Genomic DNA, 19,507 nt, shown 5'->3' with positions numbered 1-19,507 from the left:
TGTTTCTAATTCCCTAATCGCTTAATTATTTAACTACTTAAGTAGAAATAAGTCGAAACCGGTTACTTTGTACTCGAATATCTGTAGTCTTGGGAAAGAAGTGGAAAGAAATTTTTATTACAACCGACACATAAATCGTAAATTTAAGGAAAATAAATTCTAGAGCTTTTTTGTACCATTGTACTATTGCATTCATTAAATTTGATTGTTTGACGGCCGGATGGCCGAGCGGTCAAGGTGGCAGCCTACCGCTCTGGGGGACCCGGGATCGAATCCGAGCGGGTCGAATATCCCCAGGAATTTTTGGGGGGTGGTCCGTTCGAATATGTCGGGCCCCGTCCCTCACCACCCAGTCGCCCCATTGTGGGCCTGGCCGAACCCATAATGGGCTTTCTAAAAGAGGCCCTCTTAGTGCCCACAGGGCGGAAAGAGTTAAAAAAAAAAAAAGAACCATGTACTATGCATTCATTAAATTTGATTGTAAATGATGCTGCCAAAGTAACAGTTAAAAAATTAACATTATACAAGAATTCTACACGTTTTTTCTGCATTCGCTTACAGATGGGACACACTAAATCCGTAATATCACCGGTTTAACATGATATAATGGAAATAAATGATAAGATTCAGTGGCGTGCGGTGACATTTGATGACAGGGAAGCTGCATTGCTGTAAAAAGCCGACTTCCAGAGGCAATCAGTTAATTGCGCGTCAGTGATGGTCTAGGGCAGAGATGAGCAACCTGCGGTCCTCGGGCCGCATTCATATATTTTGCGGCCCGCGACGCATAAAATGTGAATAAATATATCAATTTTCCAGCTTAAGACAGTTCTCGATGAACAAAACCAGCTGCCATGACACTTGCAAGTATGATGAAATATACGATAAGCAGAAGATCTTTAACGAGTTAGCAATACTAAAATACGAGCGAGATTTGTGCGCAGATAATTTCTTACCACACTAAATTTAACAGAAAAATTCATCACAAAACGATTATTGATGCTAATGTGGGAAATTCCATTTAATCCATGCAAGATGTGTGATTACCAGAGCCCCTTCGGCCGCCAATTTAAAGTATTTTAATCTTTAAAATTGGCGTTTCCACTTCCCGGGACGAGGACCCAGGGGTTGCATTTGTGGGAAGCGAGTGTTCGGGTTGTTTCATTGTGTCGAATTACATACACAGAACGGGGCGCTTGACGTGTAAGTGCGTGAGTGCGAGAATTCGAGTAAAGGTTAAACGGTGTATATCTTCGTGTACAGTGATGTTATGTCCGTGGTGTGTGTGTGTGTGATCGAAGAACATCTTCGGCATGTCTAAAAACAGAAAAACAGTAAATTACGTACGAGAATAAGATGTGTTGAAAATGAAACGAAAGAGTTCTTACCATCGGAGACTTCGGAAAATATTCACTTGTACGATAAATGGCCACTTCGTCCTCTTCGTGGTAAAGTTGGGGAGGGAGAAGTATTCTCCCTCCCAAATGTTCCTACAAAACACAAAGACAGTGAGAAAAGAAGAAGTTCATTCATTTATTATCTAAGGTCAACATTATTACCTGTATCAGCTAGTCTTTCTTCCCGAACAGTGTCATGAGGAGAGCGAAGGACCTGACCTAACCTAACCGGAAGCTCAATCCTCGTAACAGCTGTTTGGGAAGAAAGGTCGGTCAAATGTCGCGTCCGGTGAGTAAACGTGTCACGTCCGGGTGGTCACAATCGGGAGTCAAATCCGTTGTCGTCTATCGAGTGTCACGTTCGGGAGACAAGTCCGTGGGTCACGTCCGGGTAGGAGACAGTCACGTCCGGGAGAAAAGTGTCGAATCCGGTCAGAATGTCGCATCCGGGTGCAAAGGACGAGCTGGGGAAAATCGAAGAGGATCACCGCCTAGGCCAAGGGAAACGCAGCCACCCGCAGCAACAAAACCGCGGTCCCTCGACTTCGGCGGCGCTCTCCTCCGATTCTTCCCCGTTCCGACTTCCGAAAGACGATGGCGACGACGTCGCGAGCGTGGACGAAGAGGCAGACATCGCGAAAATACGAAGTAACAACGAAACCCAAAAAGAGGAGTCGGAGCTGCTGTCACTTCGTACGTCTTCCACAACAAGGCCTGTGGCTGGCTGATCCCTGACGACCTTGGCCAAGTGGAATGGACTCAGAACTCTCCCGCCTCCGGGAGAGTGCCACGCCACACGCACTGGGGGAAGGTCGTCACCACCCGCTGCCTCTCGCTCGACGGTCTCCAACGACGCCGAACATTCGGCAGAGACCAAGTCCACCACCGGATCCTCGAACGTCTCATCGGAGCCGTCCGAGGAACCCCCTCCCTCCGGCGCCACCGCATTCTTCCGTCGGAACCTCCGGCGAAACCACTCCATCTTCATTCTGAAAAAAAAGAAGTTTGCAATTAGTCGATTAAAACAAAAGCTTAAATTAATGTCTAAATTCTTCCGAGAAAAGCAAAATGCTCACCGCAGCTGCCTTTTTAAATCTAAAAGATTCGAATCCGACCATCGAACGACGTGCCGAGATGTCTTCTGGGACCGATTAACGCAGAAAAAGTCCAAGATTATACTCACGACGAATCGGAATTCGGATAGTTCGCGTTAGATCCTACCGGAAATTGCTAGAACGTTCCAACTGTATTTGCAGTAGAGACGACCGACCCGGAACGAAGAAACTCTCTTACGTGTAATTTGTATTTGTACGACAGTAAATTAAAGACACGCCGCACGTAGCCACGAGGAAAAGGCACTCGAGCCCAAGTCGTAACAAGTGTTTCCTTATAGAGCAAGTTACCCTAACGTGTACGCCACATAAACGCAACGACGGCATTTAAAAGAGTTTCGTGCAAAGAAATTGCCAACGAGTCGACCAAAACACAAGACAAACGTACGAAGAAGCGAAACGTGCCCACAGCCCAACTCGACATTCGGGACACGAACGTTCAAGTGGCCCGAAGAATTGGCAGAGGGTTACGTAAGTGTGGAAGATCGACTGCACTCAGAAAAGACTACCTTGTGGAAAGACCCAAACAGCCTAAGGTAAAGAATTCTTTGTGTCCATCCTGTATAGATAAGTGTTAAGTGTATTAGTATTAGTGCAGACAATTTAATTCTGGCAAAATAAGCCATTGAAAAGCGTTGTAACTAATACATAAATTGAACGGAGAAGTCGGAGATCAAAGGGCGAAATTTTTGACCTGTCCAAGGAACATCCGATGCTTCAGAATACGGTCTCCGTCCATCAATGTTACCAGAGTATATTTTAGTTAAAATTCGTATTTAAAGTTAGCATTAAATAATTTTTAATTCAATTTCTATAAATAATCCTTATTCTTTGACCGTGTTAATAAAATATAAATGAATTAATTACGAAAATAAACCAATGAGCAAATACTTAATCCGTTTTCGGCGCTTCGGTCGCTTTCCAATGTGGCGGCTTGTTTAAAAGTCCTAATTCACAAGCGACGGCAGATTTAAACGCAAATACGCCGGCCGATGTCGTCTCCGAAAGTTGGACTAAACGAAACGAAAATAAAATCTTACAGCTAGCTAAATTCTAATTAAAATCTTACTTTGTGTACTGTCGAGCGTCCAAAAGTCTTCTTAAAACCACTTCGGGTAGCAAAAAACACTGAGAAAAGGTAAAAAACACACCGAAAACCGGAGCAAAGAGCGCATACGTCCGTCCGGCAAGCGAAAAACGTGCAAAGTGACGCAAAATCGTGTTGCAACAATTGCCGTTTTTATGGAGATTAGAAAGCGCTTAACGAATTGCGATTGACGTAATGGATTCTTTTTCAATTTTAAGGCTAAATATCTGGAATTATTACGTTTCAATCCCCCGAGTGACGACGGATTGGGATCGAGACACTCCCTACCGGGGCCGCCTTCCGTTTCCATTCTCCACAAGGGATTAGAAGCAAGATTTTCTATAATCGAACGTCATCTTTACCTCGCCACCCCCAAAACTAGAACAAATCATTCCTCTCGTTCGTCCAGTATTCTCCGATCGACTGACAGCGCTATTGTTACTAAATTTCCTAATATTTCGTTTGTCCAACGCCATTTTAAAAGCACATAGGGAAGAACATATAAAATTAACACGAAATAAACTTGAAAATCTTTTTAAAAATATCATAGATCTTCCAATAAACTAATTTGAGCTTAAATTAATCCTTAAATTCTTCCGAGAAAAGCAAAATGCTTACCGCAGCTGCCTTTTTAAATCTAAAAGATTCGAATCCGAAGCGCAAACGGACGACCATCGAACGATGTCTTCTGGGACCGATTCTCCAAGTAATATTAAATAAATTCTTACGTCTAGGGTCAATATGTACTAAGACTTACCTCAAAAATTTTCAGTCTTTTCCGCAAAAGTCCGCAAACCGCAAAAAAAACCAACGCAATCCAAGAGCACAAGAAAAGCACGTCCGACCACAACCAGAAACACAATCGAACTGCGAATCGTCATGCGTGACGTTTTTCGAACAAACGTTAGAAAACGCGTCAACAATGTTCGAATTACGTAAAAATTCGAATTTAAAAAAGTCAATTTTATTTTTTAAATTAATTTATATATATATTTTTTTCTTTTTAAATTTCGCTTCAGTCATTTTCTTGTGTTCGGAATTTGATAAATAAATTATCTTCTGCATTTACATAGTGCAGAATGTCCAACGTGGAGATCTTTTTCAATTCTACGTCTCGAGGCTCGACTGTCTCCGAAAATCGCCCGAAATTCGTTTGAATAAACATTTTTTTCGTCCATTTTCGGCCATGGCGTGAAATAAATCAAATTTTTAGGATTTCGCCCAATTTTTTTTCGCTTTTCGGAAAGATTCCTCGGTCGCCGTCGGGGTTGCGGGTTTCGCGGATTAATGCAACATCAAACTGGATAAAGTTAATATTAAAAATACCGAAAAACCTTTATAATACGGCCGAACGAAAATGAAGTCCGACACAGAGGATTTTTTATAAAAGGCAGAAATTCGAGGAGAAAGAATAGTGGCTTGTCCCTGGCTTAATCTGTTTATTCTCTGTGTCGGACTTCACAATCTGTTAAGTTTAACATATTTAGATTTTTACAGCTATGGTGAGAAATATTTAAAATCTACAACAACCCTGTCGCGTCCTTTGATATATACTAGTAATGCGTCAAAAGAGGCATTTGACATTGACCGGTATCGGCACCCTCGGGATTTGGCACGCACACACCTACCTGGACCGTCTCCGATTCCATTCATTAGCCACTAGTAGGGAGCTATTTCACTAAGTGGATTGTTTTAAGATTTAAAAAGTGAAGAATATTTTGTTATTTTTATGTACGTTTCTTCACACAGTTATATTTAATTATAAGTTTTTTTAAAAGTATATTCATACAATTGAATTTTTTGTACTAGGCATGTATATTCGTCACACATTTTGTTTTACCGAGTAAGTTTTTCTGATAATTTTAATTTTAGCCCTTATATCGTGGCTAGTGATTCAAAAATTTATTTTAAAAAAGTTTTGGCTCGTATAATGAAAAAGAAAACATTATTAAAAGAGAAAGACTAATGTCTAAATTAAATATAAATACGTCGACAAAAAAATTTCGACATTTTGACGATAAAATTTATGACGAGTGACGATTCCTTCATAAAATTGGAGCAATTTGGAATTCAAAGCGGAATAGAATTTAACATTGGTAGACAATATAAAATAAATATTGAAAATTATAACGAGATAATTACGATTAATAGATATATCTAAATTAATAGACGTTATATGTTTTTTCTCAAAGCGAGAATTGGCATTTAGAGGGCGTAGGGAATTTATTGAATCTAATAACGGAGGTAATTATATTGAACTTTCTTATTTATTAACTACGTCGGATAATCTATTAAAAATACATTTAAAGAAGTATACGGTTTTTACTGGCTTATCGAACAAACGAATACGAACGGGCCCTGACGCGCAATTAATTGATTGCCCCTGTAAGTCGGCTTCTTACAGAAAGACAGTATCCCTATCGTCAAATGTCACGGCACGCCACTGATTCGCCACTAATACTGTATCATTAAAAAATCCACACAGCAATGCCTCGACCGGTCGACTCTCTCCTCCCCATTGAGTACAATAATGTACTTTCCGCCATTCCTTCCCCCTTGAACTGTAACATAATTAATAGACGGTTGTTAACTGTTATATCATAATGACTTATATTTACAATTATTAACGACGTTAAGAATCTTCCGTCTAATTTATTATCAGTTTTCGTAAAATAAACTTTGTTCGAGGTCAACGCAATGTTATCCTCACTTGCAAGTGTGGATAACATCATGGCAACACGAGTTCTTCGAGTGCAGCTCTCTAACGGTTATAAAATCCCTGCAATCGGTTTAGGAACCTGGAAGGCAAGTGTTTTATGTAATCAAATTTTACAGTAACTTGAAATGATAAATATTATGGTTTTATATTATGACTGCTAACAATTATTATTGCATATAATAATATATTTTTGAAATATGAAAAAATACGATGTTTCTGTCCATTCTGTATTTCGCATCGACTGGTGGATATATTTTATTTTAATAAAATATTTTGTGGCTGTTTAATTACTATTTTTTTAAAATAAAACACTAATTTATTATCTACAAAATTTTAAATATTAAACACGTAATTTTTTTTATTTTATCAAAAAAAATAATAATAATAATTGAATATATTAACGCGCGAGGTCGCTGTTTCCAATACGAAGTTAGTGGAGGGAAATTCTTAGGTAATGGGTGTCGAAGTTCCTTTCGTGCCTTTAAGCGATGGCAAATCGGTGCCAATTGTTGGTTTGGGTACATGGAAGGTAATTTTTTTTTGTATTTTATAATCAGCCTAGTTTAAAACTTTCACACTAATGATCCAAAATAACTACGTGTTGAATTAAGTCGATACATTCTTCATTTCATAATTGCTAATTCCGTTCTTCAGATTACGAAAGGAGGGATGGAGGCTAATGTTACCTTAGGTGCCAAGATGGCGGCTCGTCTCTGATTCCAGCAAGGAAACAGTGGGGACGCACTTTCTAACCTAACCTAACCTATTCTAATAATTTGGGGCAAGATTCTAGGTCCGAATGAGGAGGTTGGGACTTTAACAGAGCTGTAGAGCATACTGATAGGAACAAAAAAAGTCTAATAAACCATGGGTGTACGGGCGACCCTTCCCGAGATACAGGCCCCCCAAAATGACTATATGTGAACTTTTCGAGACCCTCAAAAATGGGGTAAAATTTAAAAGTGAAAATTTTCGCAAATACAACTAAAATTTCTGTTTCGAACGCTTTTTGTTACAACTTACTAGAGACTTACTTTTGACTTTTTTGCTCGCACAGGGGGTGTCAACAATTTTCCCCCCTCCCGCCCTCCTCATTCGGACCTAGAATCTTGCCGTTTCCTTGATGGAATCAGCGACGAGCCGCCATCTTGGCACCTAAGGTAACATTAACTGAGATGGACAATGGTGGGAATTTATAGGTCTACAATTTTTTTCAAATTGCAGCCCCATAAGAACAAATATGCATTACATATATATCACCATCTATTTTCTCCATAAGCACAGTGTATTAACTTTTGGAAGTTGCAATAATTTAAGAGAAAAAATTTGTAAAACTGTAACAGTAGCTTGCTACAGTCTATGGAAAGAATCGATTTGGATATTAACCAATGGGCATTAGCCATTGATTGCTTAGTTGGGGCAAGTTATTTCTGGTTTCCTTCTCATTTGTTAAACATGTCACTGCCTTTATAAACAGTGTTATATATATCAAAATCCTTCTCTTCTTCATCTTCATCATCGTCACTAGAAGTTGATTCTTCAGTTTTACTGCTACTACTATCCTCTGCTTCTTCACTTTCTTCCTCTTGAAAGCTTTTTATTCTGGTACTGGAATATGAGGAAGTTGGCTGTAGTAATTGTTAAGTGCATGCTATAAAAAAATTAACACAATTAACAAAAAAGTCGTTCTGTTATCTAGTGAGAGAAAATAAAATAAAATTCACAAATTACCTGACATATTAAGCAAAAAGTTATTAGGGAATGTACTGATTGCTTTAACTGAAGCAATGTTGTGTGTGACGTTGTTCTCGAGTTCATTCTTTCCGTAGACAGATTGTAAATGACAGTTAACTATAGTCTGCACTGCAAAAGAGTAGACTTGAGCCAGACTGAGTGGAATAGTATGTCAGATGAAAGGAGATGATGTGAAGGTCTTTCAACCAGGGACATCATACATAAAATCATACATAGAACAGCAGATAGATCATATACAGTCAAACCTGTTTTTATGCGCTCTTTTTATGTGCGATTTTTTTAATGCAAATTTTTAATTTGTGCGGTTTTTTTTGTGCAATTTTTTATTTGTGCGGTATAGTTGGCGACTAGTCTCGTGCGATTCGTCATGTCTCACGTTGACTTATTATAGCTAAATAAACTTATTATAGCATAAATGAACTTATTATAGTAATATTATTGCATGAATATGTGAAAAATGAAATAATTTACTTTTTAAGTCAACAAAACACCACCTGGACAAAAATATGTAAAACAGACGATAGACCAGACGATGCAGTCAAGTGCTGACATCTGTTGTCAATAAATTCTATTTCGTACGGTTTTGAGTTATTTTCTATGTGAGACTTTTTTTATGCGGTCCCTGTCAACCGCATAAAAAAAAAATATTTTTTTAATTGTGTTGCGAAAACTATTTTTTACAGCCATTCGTGAAGTTTCGTGCAATTTTTTTATGCGTTTTTTTTAATGCGGTCCCTATCCACCGCATAAAAACAGGTTTGACTGTATCAGATATCTGGAGTTAATGGAGATCTACAGGACAGCCCAAAAGTCAAAAACCGTCAACTATAAACAGGATGGCGCAGTCCCAAACCCCTGGAAAATATACATAAGTTCAGCAGTGCACGTTCCACCAATCAGCGTTTCCCTTTCCCTATTTACTCTATGTTAAAATGACCTCATTTAATGCTGTTTCATTTAGCACTTTGTTGTCTAGGAACACATCCCCCATGTTAAGTGGGGTCTTACTGTATTTTATTACAAGTCTGTATTTGTAATAAAAGTATAAAGATTATGGTATTTTGATTTACTAAGATTTTATATGCAGAATTTTGTTTAGAAATTTAGCAGTTCTGTCTTGTAATCGGTCATCACTATTACTGTTTTTTTTTGTTTTAATACATGTATAATGAATAAATAGTTTTAAAATTACAGCTATTTCATTCTCATCAAATGGACATCTTATTTTACTTTCTGGGGCTAGCCATTAATTGTGTATGCAGTTTTTCAGCCACTTTTGACCCCCTTCCTCCCTGTTGCATATAATATCTTTTTGACCATCCTAGCATTGACGAAATGATTTAGAATCTTTTTAAACTGTTAGTTTATTAACATGAATAGAAAGCAGGCTCATGAGAGCAAATTCACATAACATTTATAACATTAAAAAAGTCCTTGTAGACTAAAAGTGGATGCTACTGCCCCGTGTGGGTGGTGAGTAAATCTAGGAGGGTGAAAAGAAGCAAGTGCTACAGGGGATGCCGGAGGTAGGGTTCTAAACAATGACCATAGGCAAAGGTTGGGTCACTGACAACCTTTCCCTGTCCTCGAAAGGAGAAACATTCCATTTCATAGTTTCCAGATGCTGAGAACAATGTTTTGTAAGGACACAAAGTGTAAGGTTCATAGAAAAGTCTTCCTAAGAATATTTCCAAGCCTTTCTCACACAAGGGTAAATGGGTTAGAGGGCATTGGGTATAACTTTATGGACCCAAGAGGAACAGTGGCTCAAAAAAGTTTGGGAATCACTGATGTAGACTGATTTTGTATACAAACATGCATAGGTACAGTACATGTTTGTATACATACTTTCTTCTATAGAACAACAAATCTATGTTTGTTGTTCTATAGAAGAAAGTTATTTCTTTGATAATTTTATTCGGATTTTATTACTGAATTTGTAACATATTTATATAGTCCAAGCCTGGAGAAGTGAAACAAGCTGTTAAAGATGCCATTGATGCAGGTTATAGACATTTTGACTGTGCTTTTGCTTATCAAAATGAAGCAGAAGTTGGCGATGCCATACAGGAGAAAATTTCAGATGGGAGTGTTAAAAGAGAAGATTTGTTTATAACAAGTAAAGTAAGTATAATTAAATTGTTTTAATTGTGTAAGTTTTAGATACTTTAGATACTATAGAGCATAATTATATTATCTTTAAATTGAAAATCTTAGCATCATCCTTTCAATAAAATAAATTATGTTAATTTTATTCATATTCTGTATATTATGAAGATGCAATATAAACAATGTTCATGTAAAATTATAATTAGTAATATAACTGACTTACATAAACTGTGTATTATTTGTCAGTTAGTAGTTGATACATTGTTATAATGAATTGAAATCAGTGATGAGTTGATTCCTAAAAATATATCAGGACAAAGGCTCACTTTGCAGATGTTAGTTTCAATACATACTTTCAATTACTTTTTATTTGCTTCTTATCATCATCATCATCATTTAACTTTATTTTCAATAGTGCACATGCTACTGAATATTTAAGTATGGATAAAAATTAAAAATGTCTATAAATTTAAAACTGCATTTTTCATAATTATTAAAATCAAATGTGCAAAAATATAGATTCACACATTGATCATACATTAGTATTTTAATATGGATGATTGATTTAATCATATGGATTATATAAAATAACTTTAGTGTGGCAACAACATATTTTGATGTTAATTAATTTGGCTTTTATGAGTCAACAGAGAAATATTTTATTTGTGAATCATATAAAAATACTGCAGATGCTGATAAAGAAATAAAATGGTTCAGATTAAACTACAAAGATCGCTGTTAATAAGACTGATGTTGTTGGCAGAAGTGAAAAACCAGTGAAATTAACTGATAAAAATGAAATTAATGTAAGTGGCAAAAAATAAACAGTTTAAGCTGATATTTATTGATTTATGCAAATAGATGGAAAATCAAGAAACAGAAAGCATTCTTATTTTACTTTTGAAAATATATAATAAAAAGTAATAAGACACTGAAAAATGGGAACAGATAAATAGACAGACTTTTTTCTTATATATATAGATTGTGTGTCTACCTGTAATTTATGCAACTAAATTTTCCAAAAGTCATTCTCATCCAGAAGGTCAAAGACTATATCTTTTGTTTAAAAAAAGTAATCTTTCTACAACAGTATGAGCTTTATATTCAATCAATAAAATTGTGGCATTCTACAGCATAGAGCACTACTGAATATCACATTGTGACCAAGTACAGGACATACCTAGATGGTTTTGAGGGTTATTTAACATTATTAATTATACCAGGAGAAAAATGAACATTAAGATGATGATAAATGCTAATGGAGTTGAAATTCTCTGAAACTTATAATTATAAATACTAATGTAAAAAGTAAATAATTTCGAGATCATTTCTAGACTGATATCTTGCTTTTGTAATGCCATACAATTCTCTTCCTTAAAGACTTCTTACTTGATCTTCTAAAAACTTGTTTTAGAAGATCAAATGTTTAAAGTAAGTTTAATAAAATAAATTTATATTAACAAATATTTCTAATTTTACTTACTTATATTCATGAGAAATACTGCAAAATGCAAAAGAAATAACCCCATTTGAATAAAAATATAACAGCCACAAATAAAACTATATTTGAATGTAAACTGTCTGTATTTGTAAAGTATTTGAATCATGTCGAATCTAACCCTCTGGGTTTTTGCAAATCTTGACGTTTTGAGACCCTTGAACCCAAAAAAGTCAATGATGGGGGATAAAATTTTGTGTGTATGTTGGCATCCATTTCATTTAATATCTCAGGATGAGGTATGATTAAGAAGCATGGTGGCTGTAAGGGGCATTGATGCTATTAAATTTTTGTGGTTAAAAGTCAAGGGGGTGTTTGATAGAGCAAATTGTGTGTTGTATCTCAAGTGGGGTCATACTTAATTAATGACGATTTTAATTGTTATTAGTATTTACAATTTTTTTTTTAAATTCATTTCTATACTCAAAATTAAGAATTTTGTTATTTTATAGTAATTAATAATATAAAAAGTTTATTAACTAAATAAAGGTGGAGTCAAAAGCCAAGTGATTGAGTTAATAACACGATCTTGTGTTTAACAATTCGAATAATAAAAAGTTTAAATACAATCTCACAACAATTTTACACACAATTTTAACTTTGTGCTAATGTATCTTAATGTTTTTTGCTTGGAAAGTTATACAACTTGTATTTTTGTATACTTTCCAAAATTAATTAAAACAAATGCTTTTCTTTAATAAGTTAGAAGTTTAAAAGTAAAATTAAATGTTTTAAAGTTTAACATAGAAATAATTTTAATTTTCAATTTTCAGTGTTGGAATACTTTTCATAGTAAGGATAAAGTTTTTGAATGCCTGAATAAATCATTGTCATCTTTGAAACTTGATTACCTTGATCTCTATCTTATCCATTGGCCATTGGGCTATAAGGTAAGATTTATTTTAAATTAAATATTAACAAAAAATATAAATGAAGTATTGAAATATAATGTAAGATTCTTTCTTACAGAAATAATGATTGACATCAATTTTTGTAAATAAATAATTTTTTATAGATATAAACTTTTACACATCATCTAATAATTCTAATATGAACTTACTGTAACTGAAAATCTGTTACTATGTCTATTACATTGTGACAAATGAATTTTTCTTAATTGGTGATGAATTGTTTTGAAAGCATGAAAAATATAAATCGTTAAGAAATAATATACTTAAAAAAAGTTTCTAACAAGTTACCAATTTTACCAATACATTTTATCTGTCTCATATAGTTGAATTTGCCTACAGCAAGTTTGAAACTAACTGAAAATAAGGGTGTAGTATAGATTACACCCTACGGAATTTCGGGACTTTGAGTATATATTTGAACTCGAATAATAAAAAGTTTGACAACATTAAACCGAGATGAGTTCAACGATACCCTACTTTTGGACCGGAGACGAAAAATAAGAAAGTTATCATACTTTTTTCGACAATCGCGCGATGTTCAGGAGTTGCGTCACTCTCTCCGCTAAGCCTATCGCATGTTTAACAGGCAGTCCGGCAAGTCGGCCATATATACCTTCAACAGAGGCATATGTTGAACCACGAGCACACAGATCGTCTGCAGTTCGAGTTAAATCCTTTTAGCACACCCTCGCGCTCCTCGACCTCGGGGGCTATGGCCCCTCAGCCTCGCTATTGCTCGCAGTCGGCTAGTACTACGAGCCGACCGCACTATTGTGATCGGGAGTTGCAATGCTTGAACAAAAGGAAAAAAAGGAAGTGGCGTTCGACTGTTTATGCAATTTCTTGCCTTTCAGAGTGTTTTTTTTAAATTTGTTTGCAGACTTTACTGCGAGATGGCAGCACTAGCAACTACGGTGCTGTCTGCATGAAAGCATTAAAAAAGTGTGATAACTTTCTTATTTTTCGTCTCCGGTCCAAAAGTAAGGTATTGTTGAACTCGTCTCTGTCCCCTCAGTTCAAATATATACTCAGTCCCAAAATTCAATATGGTGCAATCTATACTATCCCCAAAAATAACAAACATTGATAATTGTGATAATGCCATGAATCATTATCAGGGCTGAAAAATTAAATATATAGATAATATGTAATTTGAATTAAAGGTGGACAATTAAATTTCTGCCTTCTATGAAATTTAATAATTATAGTTAATTAAATTAGAATATTTTGGGAAAAAAATTGATTTGGAGTAAAAATTGAACATGCAACTTCTGCTTATTCTGCAAATTGTTGCCAATTTAAGCTTTCACTCTGCCAGCTTTAAGTTCCTAGCATAGTATATAATTATATTTATTTAGTTAGGTTATAGTTAAGTAAATATATAAATCTGGTGTTCTCATTTGATAATATATAATTCAGGTTTGGTTTACTATTTGACAGCATTCAATATATTGACAGGCAAGCATTTATCAATTTGCAGGTGTATTCTAGACTGGTGGAATGTGTTGTATTTTCTTTAAGCACAGAAACATTAATGCTTGATATCGTAAGGGAAAAGAATTCCTTATGTGAGTAAGATATGTTTTTATTTAAGTAAAGCAAGGAGTTTTTAAAATTGTTTTTGCCCTGTGGACAGTAAGCGGCTATATTAATCATATCCATCATTGATTCAGTCAGATCCAGAATTGCAGTCAGGTGTGAGTGATGGGATCTTTTTAGACTTACAAAGAACTAAGAATTTTTATCAAAATTATCCATGTTTGATGATACCATACTTTCATTGTAATTTTAGATCTTTATCATCAGAGCAATTTTTACCTTTCAAACTAAATGTCTTAACCATTAACAGTTTTTAAAATATTAAGATTTCAATAGATTTGTTTTTCAATTTGAGATTTACATTGGCTAAAAGAAAACTATGATTGACTATTCTTTTATAACAATCAACAGTGTCTGCTTTCTCGGCATATATTCTTGAAAACTAATCCATGCCTATCTTTGAAGTACTAAAGCATCAATATCCAGAAACAAAATCCAATTTTCTCAAAAGCTTTGAAAAGTCTCTTGCTTTCTCTTTTTTAAAATTAGTTACCTTCTGATAAATGCATTCTTTTCATTCTAGGAAAGGATATTAAACTGTTGCAAAAAGGTTTTACTTTTATATAACAGATTTTAAAATTTTATTGTAACTTATTCTATGTTCTTTACATTACTTCATAATATTCAAACATTTTAGCATAATCATATTGCAAATTCAAAGAGAGAGAAAAATATTCACAACACTGGTAATTTGCAATTACCGATTTTGCTAAAAGTGGGCTTGACAGTTTTTATTAATGTTTTTGACTCTGTTATCACCATTGATATTAAAAGTAAAACTTGCCATTTTATATTCATAATTCATTTTATCTTAATGAATTGGTTGTGAATTTCATTAATATAAATTTTATAACATTTAAAGCAATCCTTATATGGAAATTAAAAAAGAAGATTAATTATTTTATTTTTTATTAAAGGAAGGTGGTGAATTGTTTCCAAAAGATGAAACTGGCAAATTTCTATACAGTGATGTTGACTACTTAGAAACTTGGAAGGTACAGTTATAATTTTTAAATACTTTTATGTTAGTTTACTATATTTACTCAAATATAAGATGGCCTTTTTTCAGGGTAATAATATCAATGGAAATAGGGTGCATTTTAGATTCAATGTAGTGTCATACTTAGCAACCTCTTTGTGCAATGCATCTTATTTCTGTCACTAGAAGTCACTAATTTCAGTGCATCATTTTAACAATTTTATTAAACTAATATCTGTAATAACAAATATTTAAGAGGTCAACTTAGCTCAATCTTGTTAGTCTATTATAGTATCATCATAAGTACAGTAGAGCATCCATTATCCGACTCAATTGGGGACTTGGATTGGTCAGATAATTGAAAAAACAGATAACCGAAAAGTATGAAAAAATGCATTATTAGTATATCCCATGTAATTAGTATATTAGTATATAACTATTAACCTACTTCGCCTTGAATTTTCATCGATGTTAAGCCTTAACTGAATTTTTTAAAAAAATAATAATTGTTACTATTGTATTTTTAAAAATTATTTCTTTATTTTGCACAAAATAAATACAGTACTGTACTGTATATTGAAAAATATAAAACAAAAAATATATATATATATTCGGGTTACATATTTTACATAAAATAAGCCTATACATTAGAAAAAGAAGTCCAAAATTTTCTTTTCCTTCACAGCTGACACTCGTTTTTTGCCGCTAAATCTCATACACATTTTAAAAACAGCAATTGGATAGCGTCATTAAATAAAATTAAGCCTGGTTTAAATACTGGCCTCCCTTTTGTGGTCGAGCCAGTGTTACCAGCTTAAACACGCAAAAATTTAACAAAAATAATATTAAAATAGCCAAGACATAGCCAAATATTGTAGCGCCACATCACTAGCGGACATTTGAATTTGCCGACTAGAACGCGGTCGGTTAACCGATGTGACGGTTGATCGAGGGTCGGATAATCGATGCTCTACTGTATTTGGATGAAAATCCCAGAAGTTGTGCAGTATTTTCAATAAATGTTACATTTCTGATGTTTTAAATGGTATTGGGGATGATTGTGTGTGGAAATATGAGCATTAGCTGGATTCAATGCCCAAAAGATTGTAATATGGAAAGCAAAGTTGTTTCCAACTTTGATATCATGGAAAACAGTGACATATAATTTATTTCACCGTGCAATAAATTCTTTTTTTCAAAAAATCTGTGGGTGAGCATGTAGCAATTAAGGTGCCTCTTACATTCAAGTAAATATGGTATTTTCAATTAGTTTAATAACAATAGTTTTTTTTATTGATAAATATAAAATTATTATTATTTGTTAAAAATTTTTTTAATATTGAAAGTTATTCTATACTATTCCAAACATATCTAATAAAAATTTGTATAGCTTTTTGATAAAGTTTATTAAATTTCATTTTATAGGCAATGGAAGAATGTCATAAGAAAGGTCTAGTTCGATCCATTGGCCTTTCTAATTTTAACAGTGTTCAAATTAAACGAATTTGTTCTAATGCTACAATAAAACCAGTAATGCTTCAGGTAATATCAATTTTGTTTGCATTGAATGAGAAAAAAAATAGCGCACTGAATATTGTTGATGTTATAGGTGGAATGTCATCCATATCTAACTCAATGTCCATTATTGGAATTCTGTAAAAGTTTAGACATAAAAGTTACAGCTTACAGTCCTTTAGGATCGCCAGATCGTCCCTGGTAAAACTTAATATTTTTCTTTGTTGTTATAACGTTGCCTTCAGATTTTGTGAGTAAGCATTTTTTATTTGAATGCTTTCATTACATTTCACTAAAATAAATTGAAATATAATGAAGCAATTAAATATTTGTAAGTTTTTTTTTTCTTTTTAAATATTATTTTAAATTATATATCATCATAATTTTGTAAAAAAAATTAATAATTACTTTTTATTTATATTTTATTTTGTTTATTGAATAACAAATAATATAAGTTTATATTTATTCTGAATATAGTTTGATTTTAGTCATAACACTTTTTATATTGTAATATTTTTATAGTTTATTTAGCAATATACAAAATTATTAATGCAATTTATTTATTTTTTGCAAGATAACATAAAAATGAATCTTAGTTTATTCAATAAAATTATCAAAAGATATCTTAACTATCGTATTTCAATACATTATAAGTTCATAATAACTTGTAATATTGAAATTATATTATTTCATTTATAAGTTTTTTGAAATGTTTTTTATTTAGGATTTGAGCTTGAAGAAACTATTTTGAAAGTTTTAGTTTTGAAAAAAATAGCAGAAAATATTTATCATGTTTTGAAAATCTTGACTGTTAAAAAAGTTAATTTTGTACAAAATGTTGACTCCGACAATTTTATTTATTTAATATATTCAAATTCTTTTTAATTAACTTTTAAACAGTTGTTTGTGGGATTCTTAATAATTGAAATTTATGCATTTTTATATTTATTAATTAATCTAATAATTATTTTAAAAATAAATACATCTTCCACATCTTTCTAGAAAAAAATATATATGTTTTTATTAGAACATTTTATAGATATGCAGTTCCTACTATTTCTGTGGAGATAGTTGACAAAAACCCCGCATTTCTTTACGCAGCACTCGATAAACGCTTTACAGCGAACACGCTGATAGTGGTTTCTAATTGGCCAACATTGCTCGTGACGTCATTTCGCTACACTCTCGCCGCATAAAGAAACGCGGCCAAATGAAAAGTGCAATGTATTTGTGACGATGATAATTCGTCAAGCTGCAATTTTCAAATTGCAGATTTATAAATTCTCACTGGTGCCTGTCTGTCCTTCATTAATCTCTAACAGCATTAGATAGATGAAAGTCGAGACCAGAAATGGAAAGTTTAGAGGCCAGAGGCCCCAATTAACTATATAAGAACTTTTAGTCTGGACTGAAAATTATGCTATTTCAATTAAAAAATTTTCTCCAGAATGGAGTTAGACAACTATTGTTATCAGGTAAAATATAATGTACAGGAGGAAAACACTATTTAATTTAAAATATATGCTCTTGATTTTAGTAAATTGAAAATGATTAAAAATTGCAGCCCAGCATTGAGATGTCACAATAATTTTATTAATTTTTTTTTTTAACCTATATCTATCTGATGGCATAATTTTGTTTTTAATTACTCATATAATATTGACATTTTAATTATTTAAAATAAATTTTTCAATGACTATCATTTTTTTTGTTAATTAGATACTGTTTTTTTTTTTATATTTTGAAATGTTTTTTCTGTTTACACCAGAAAAAACATTTGTTTTACCTAAAAATATCACAAGTATAAAAAAAAGTGTCTCATTTACTTATTATATTACATGTAAATAAAATTTTATAGATTAAATTGATAGAATTTAAAAATGTTTCGGGAATAAAAATTTTGTTCTATTTGATGTGTGTGTGTATGTATGTATTTCAAAAAACAAAATACAGTATGCTAATATAGTTAATAGATTTGGGTGATTTATTAAATTTGGATTGGTTAGACAACTTTTTTTATTAGTATTGTCATACTGTTGATTTCATTATACCATAGATTTTTGAATATTAATACTTTGTTTAATTGTGTTGCTTTCATTTAATAACTTCCCTTTTTTGTATATATTAAATAATCCATTGACTTCACAGTGTTGCTTATTAATCCCTGTGCACATTTGCTAAATGTATAATGTTTGAAATACTCTAAAAAAAAAAATTTTTGTTTTTAAATCTTAGGGCTAAACCAGATGATCCTCAATTATTAGAAGAACCTAAAATTAAAGAAATTGCAAAAAAATATAATAAGAGTTCTGCTCAGGTAGAATTTGTTTTACTACTATACATTCTTTCAATGAAGTTTCAAATTTTAAAATATCATCATTTCTTTACAGGTATTATTGCGTTTTCAGGTCCAAAGAGGCGTTATCGTTATTCCTAAAAGTGTTACCAAAGAAAGGATAATTTCTAATATTCAGGTTAGTTAATAGCTATTAATTAACAGAAAGATTGTGACAGGATTTAAAGTATACATTATTTATCTCTAGCTGTTCGATTTTGAACTTACACCAGAAGAAATGGAAACCATTGCTGGATTCAATCGTGACTACAGAGTCTGTCATTTGGCATGGTAAATTATTTTTAATTTTCTATAACAACTTTTTAATTTGTTAAACTTTAAATTGATATTTTTACTTTTTAGGTCAAAAGATCATCCTCATTATCCTTTTTCAATTCCCTTCTAAAGTTGTTTATCTATTATTTTTACTGAAATGACAGAATAAATAACCACTTTGGAATGCTCATGAAATAGTGTAATTTACAATGTAA

The 19,507-nt window shown here is 33.0% G+C and overlaps 1 protein-coding gene across 2 annotated transcripts; it reads left to right on the top strand.

Annotated features, from left to right (window-relative positions):
- The first annotated feature begins 6,250 nt into the window (after positions 1-6,250).
- On the top strand, positions 6,251-19,507 carry LOC136980781 (aldo-keto reductase family 1 member B10-like). 2 transcript variants are annotated; one of them, XM_067276979.1, is made up of 10 exons: positions 6,251-6,401; positions 10,027-10,194; positions 12,451-12,567; positions 15,105-15,182; positions 16,592-16,708; positions 16,776-16,882; positions 18,917-18,998; positions 19,072-19,155; positions 19,225-19,307; positions 19,380-19,507. In XM_067276979.1, exons 1-10 carry the CDS (start codon positions 6,294-6,296, stop codon positions 19,420-19,422), a joined length of 987 nt encoding a protein of 328 aa, XP_067133080.1. In that variant the 5' UTR covers positions 6,251-6,293; the 3' UTR covers positions 19,423-19,507. The 2 variants fall into 2 exon arrangements, with proteins under 2 accessions (XP_067133080.1, XP_067133087.1); XM_067276986.1 differs by lacking the exon at positions 6,251-6,401 and adding an exon at positions 6,710-6,844.

Source organism: Centruroides vittatus, unplaced genomic scaffold, assembly GCF_030686945.1.
Source record: "Centruroides vittatus isolate TY-2023 unplaced genomic scaffold, ASM3068694v2 contig_1159, whole genome shotgun sequence".
Taxonomy (NCBI): Eukaryota; Metazoa; Arthropoda; class Arachnida; order Scorpiones; family Buthidae; genus Centruroides; species Centruroides vittatus.
This window is presented reverse-complemented; position numbering and strand designations above follow the sequence as displayed.

Coding starts and splice junctions, on each gene's coding strand:
- LOC136980781 (XM_067276979.1), top strand. CDS start 6,294: ATGTTATCCTCACTTGCAAGTGTGGATAACATCATGGCAACACGAGTT. Junction 16,709..16,775: donor TAAAACCAGTAATGCTTCAG/GTAATATCAATT, acceptor TTGATGTTATAG/GTGGAATGTCATCCATATCT. Junction 19,308..19,379: donor AGAGTCTGTCATTTGGCATG/GTAAATTATTTT, acceptor TTTACTTTTTAG/GTCAAAAGATCATCCTCATT.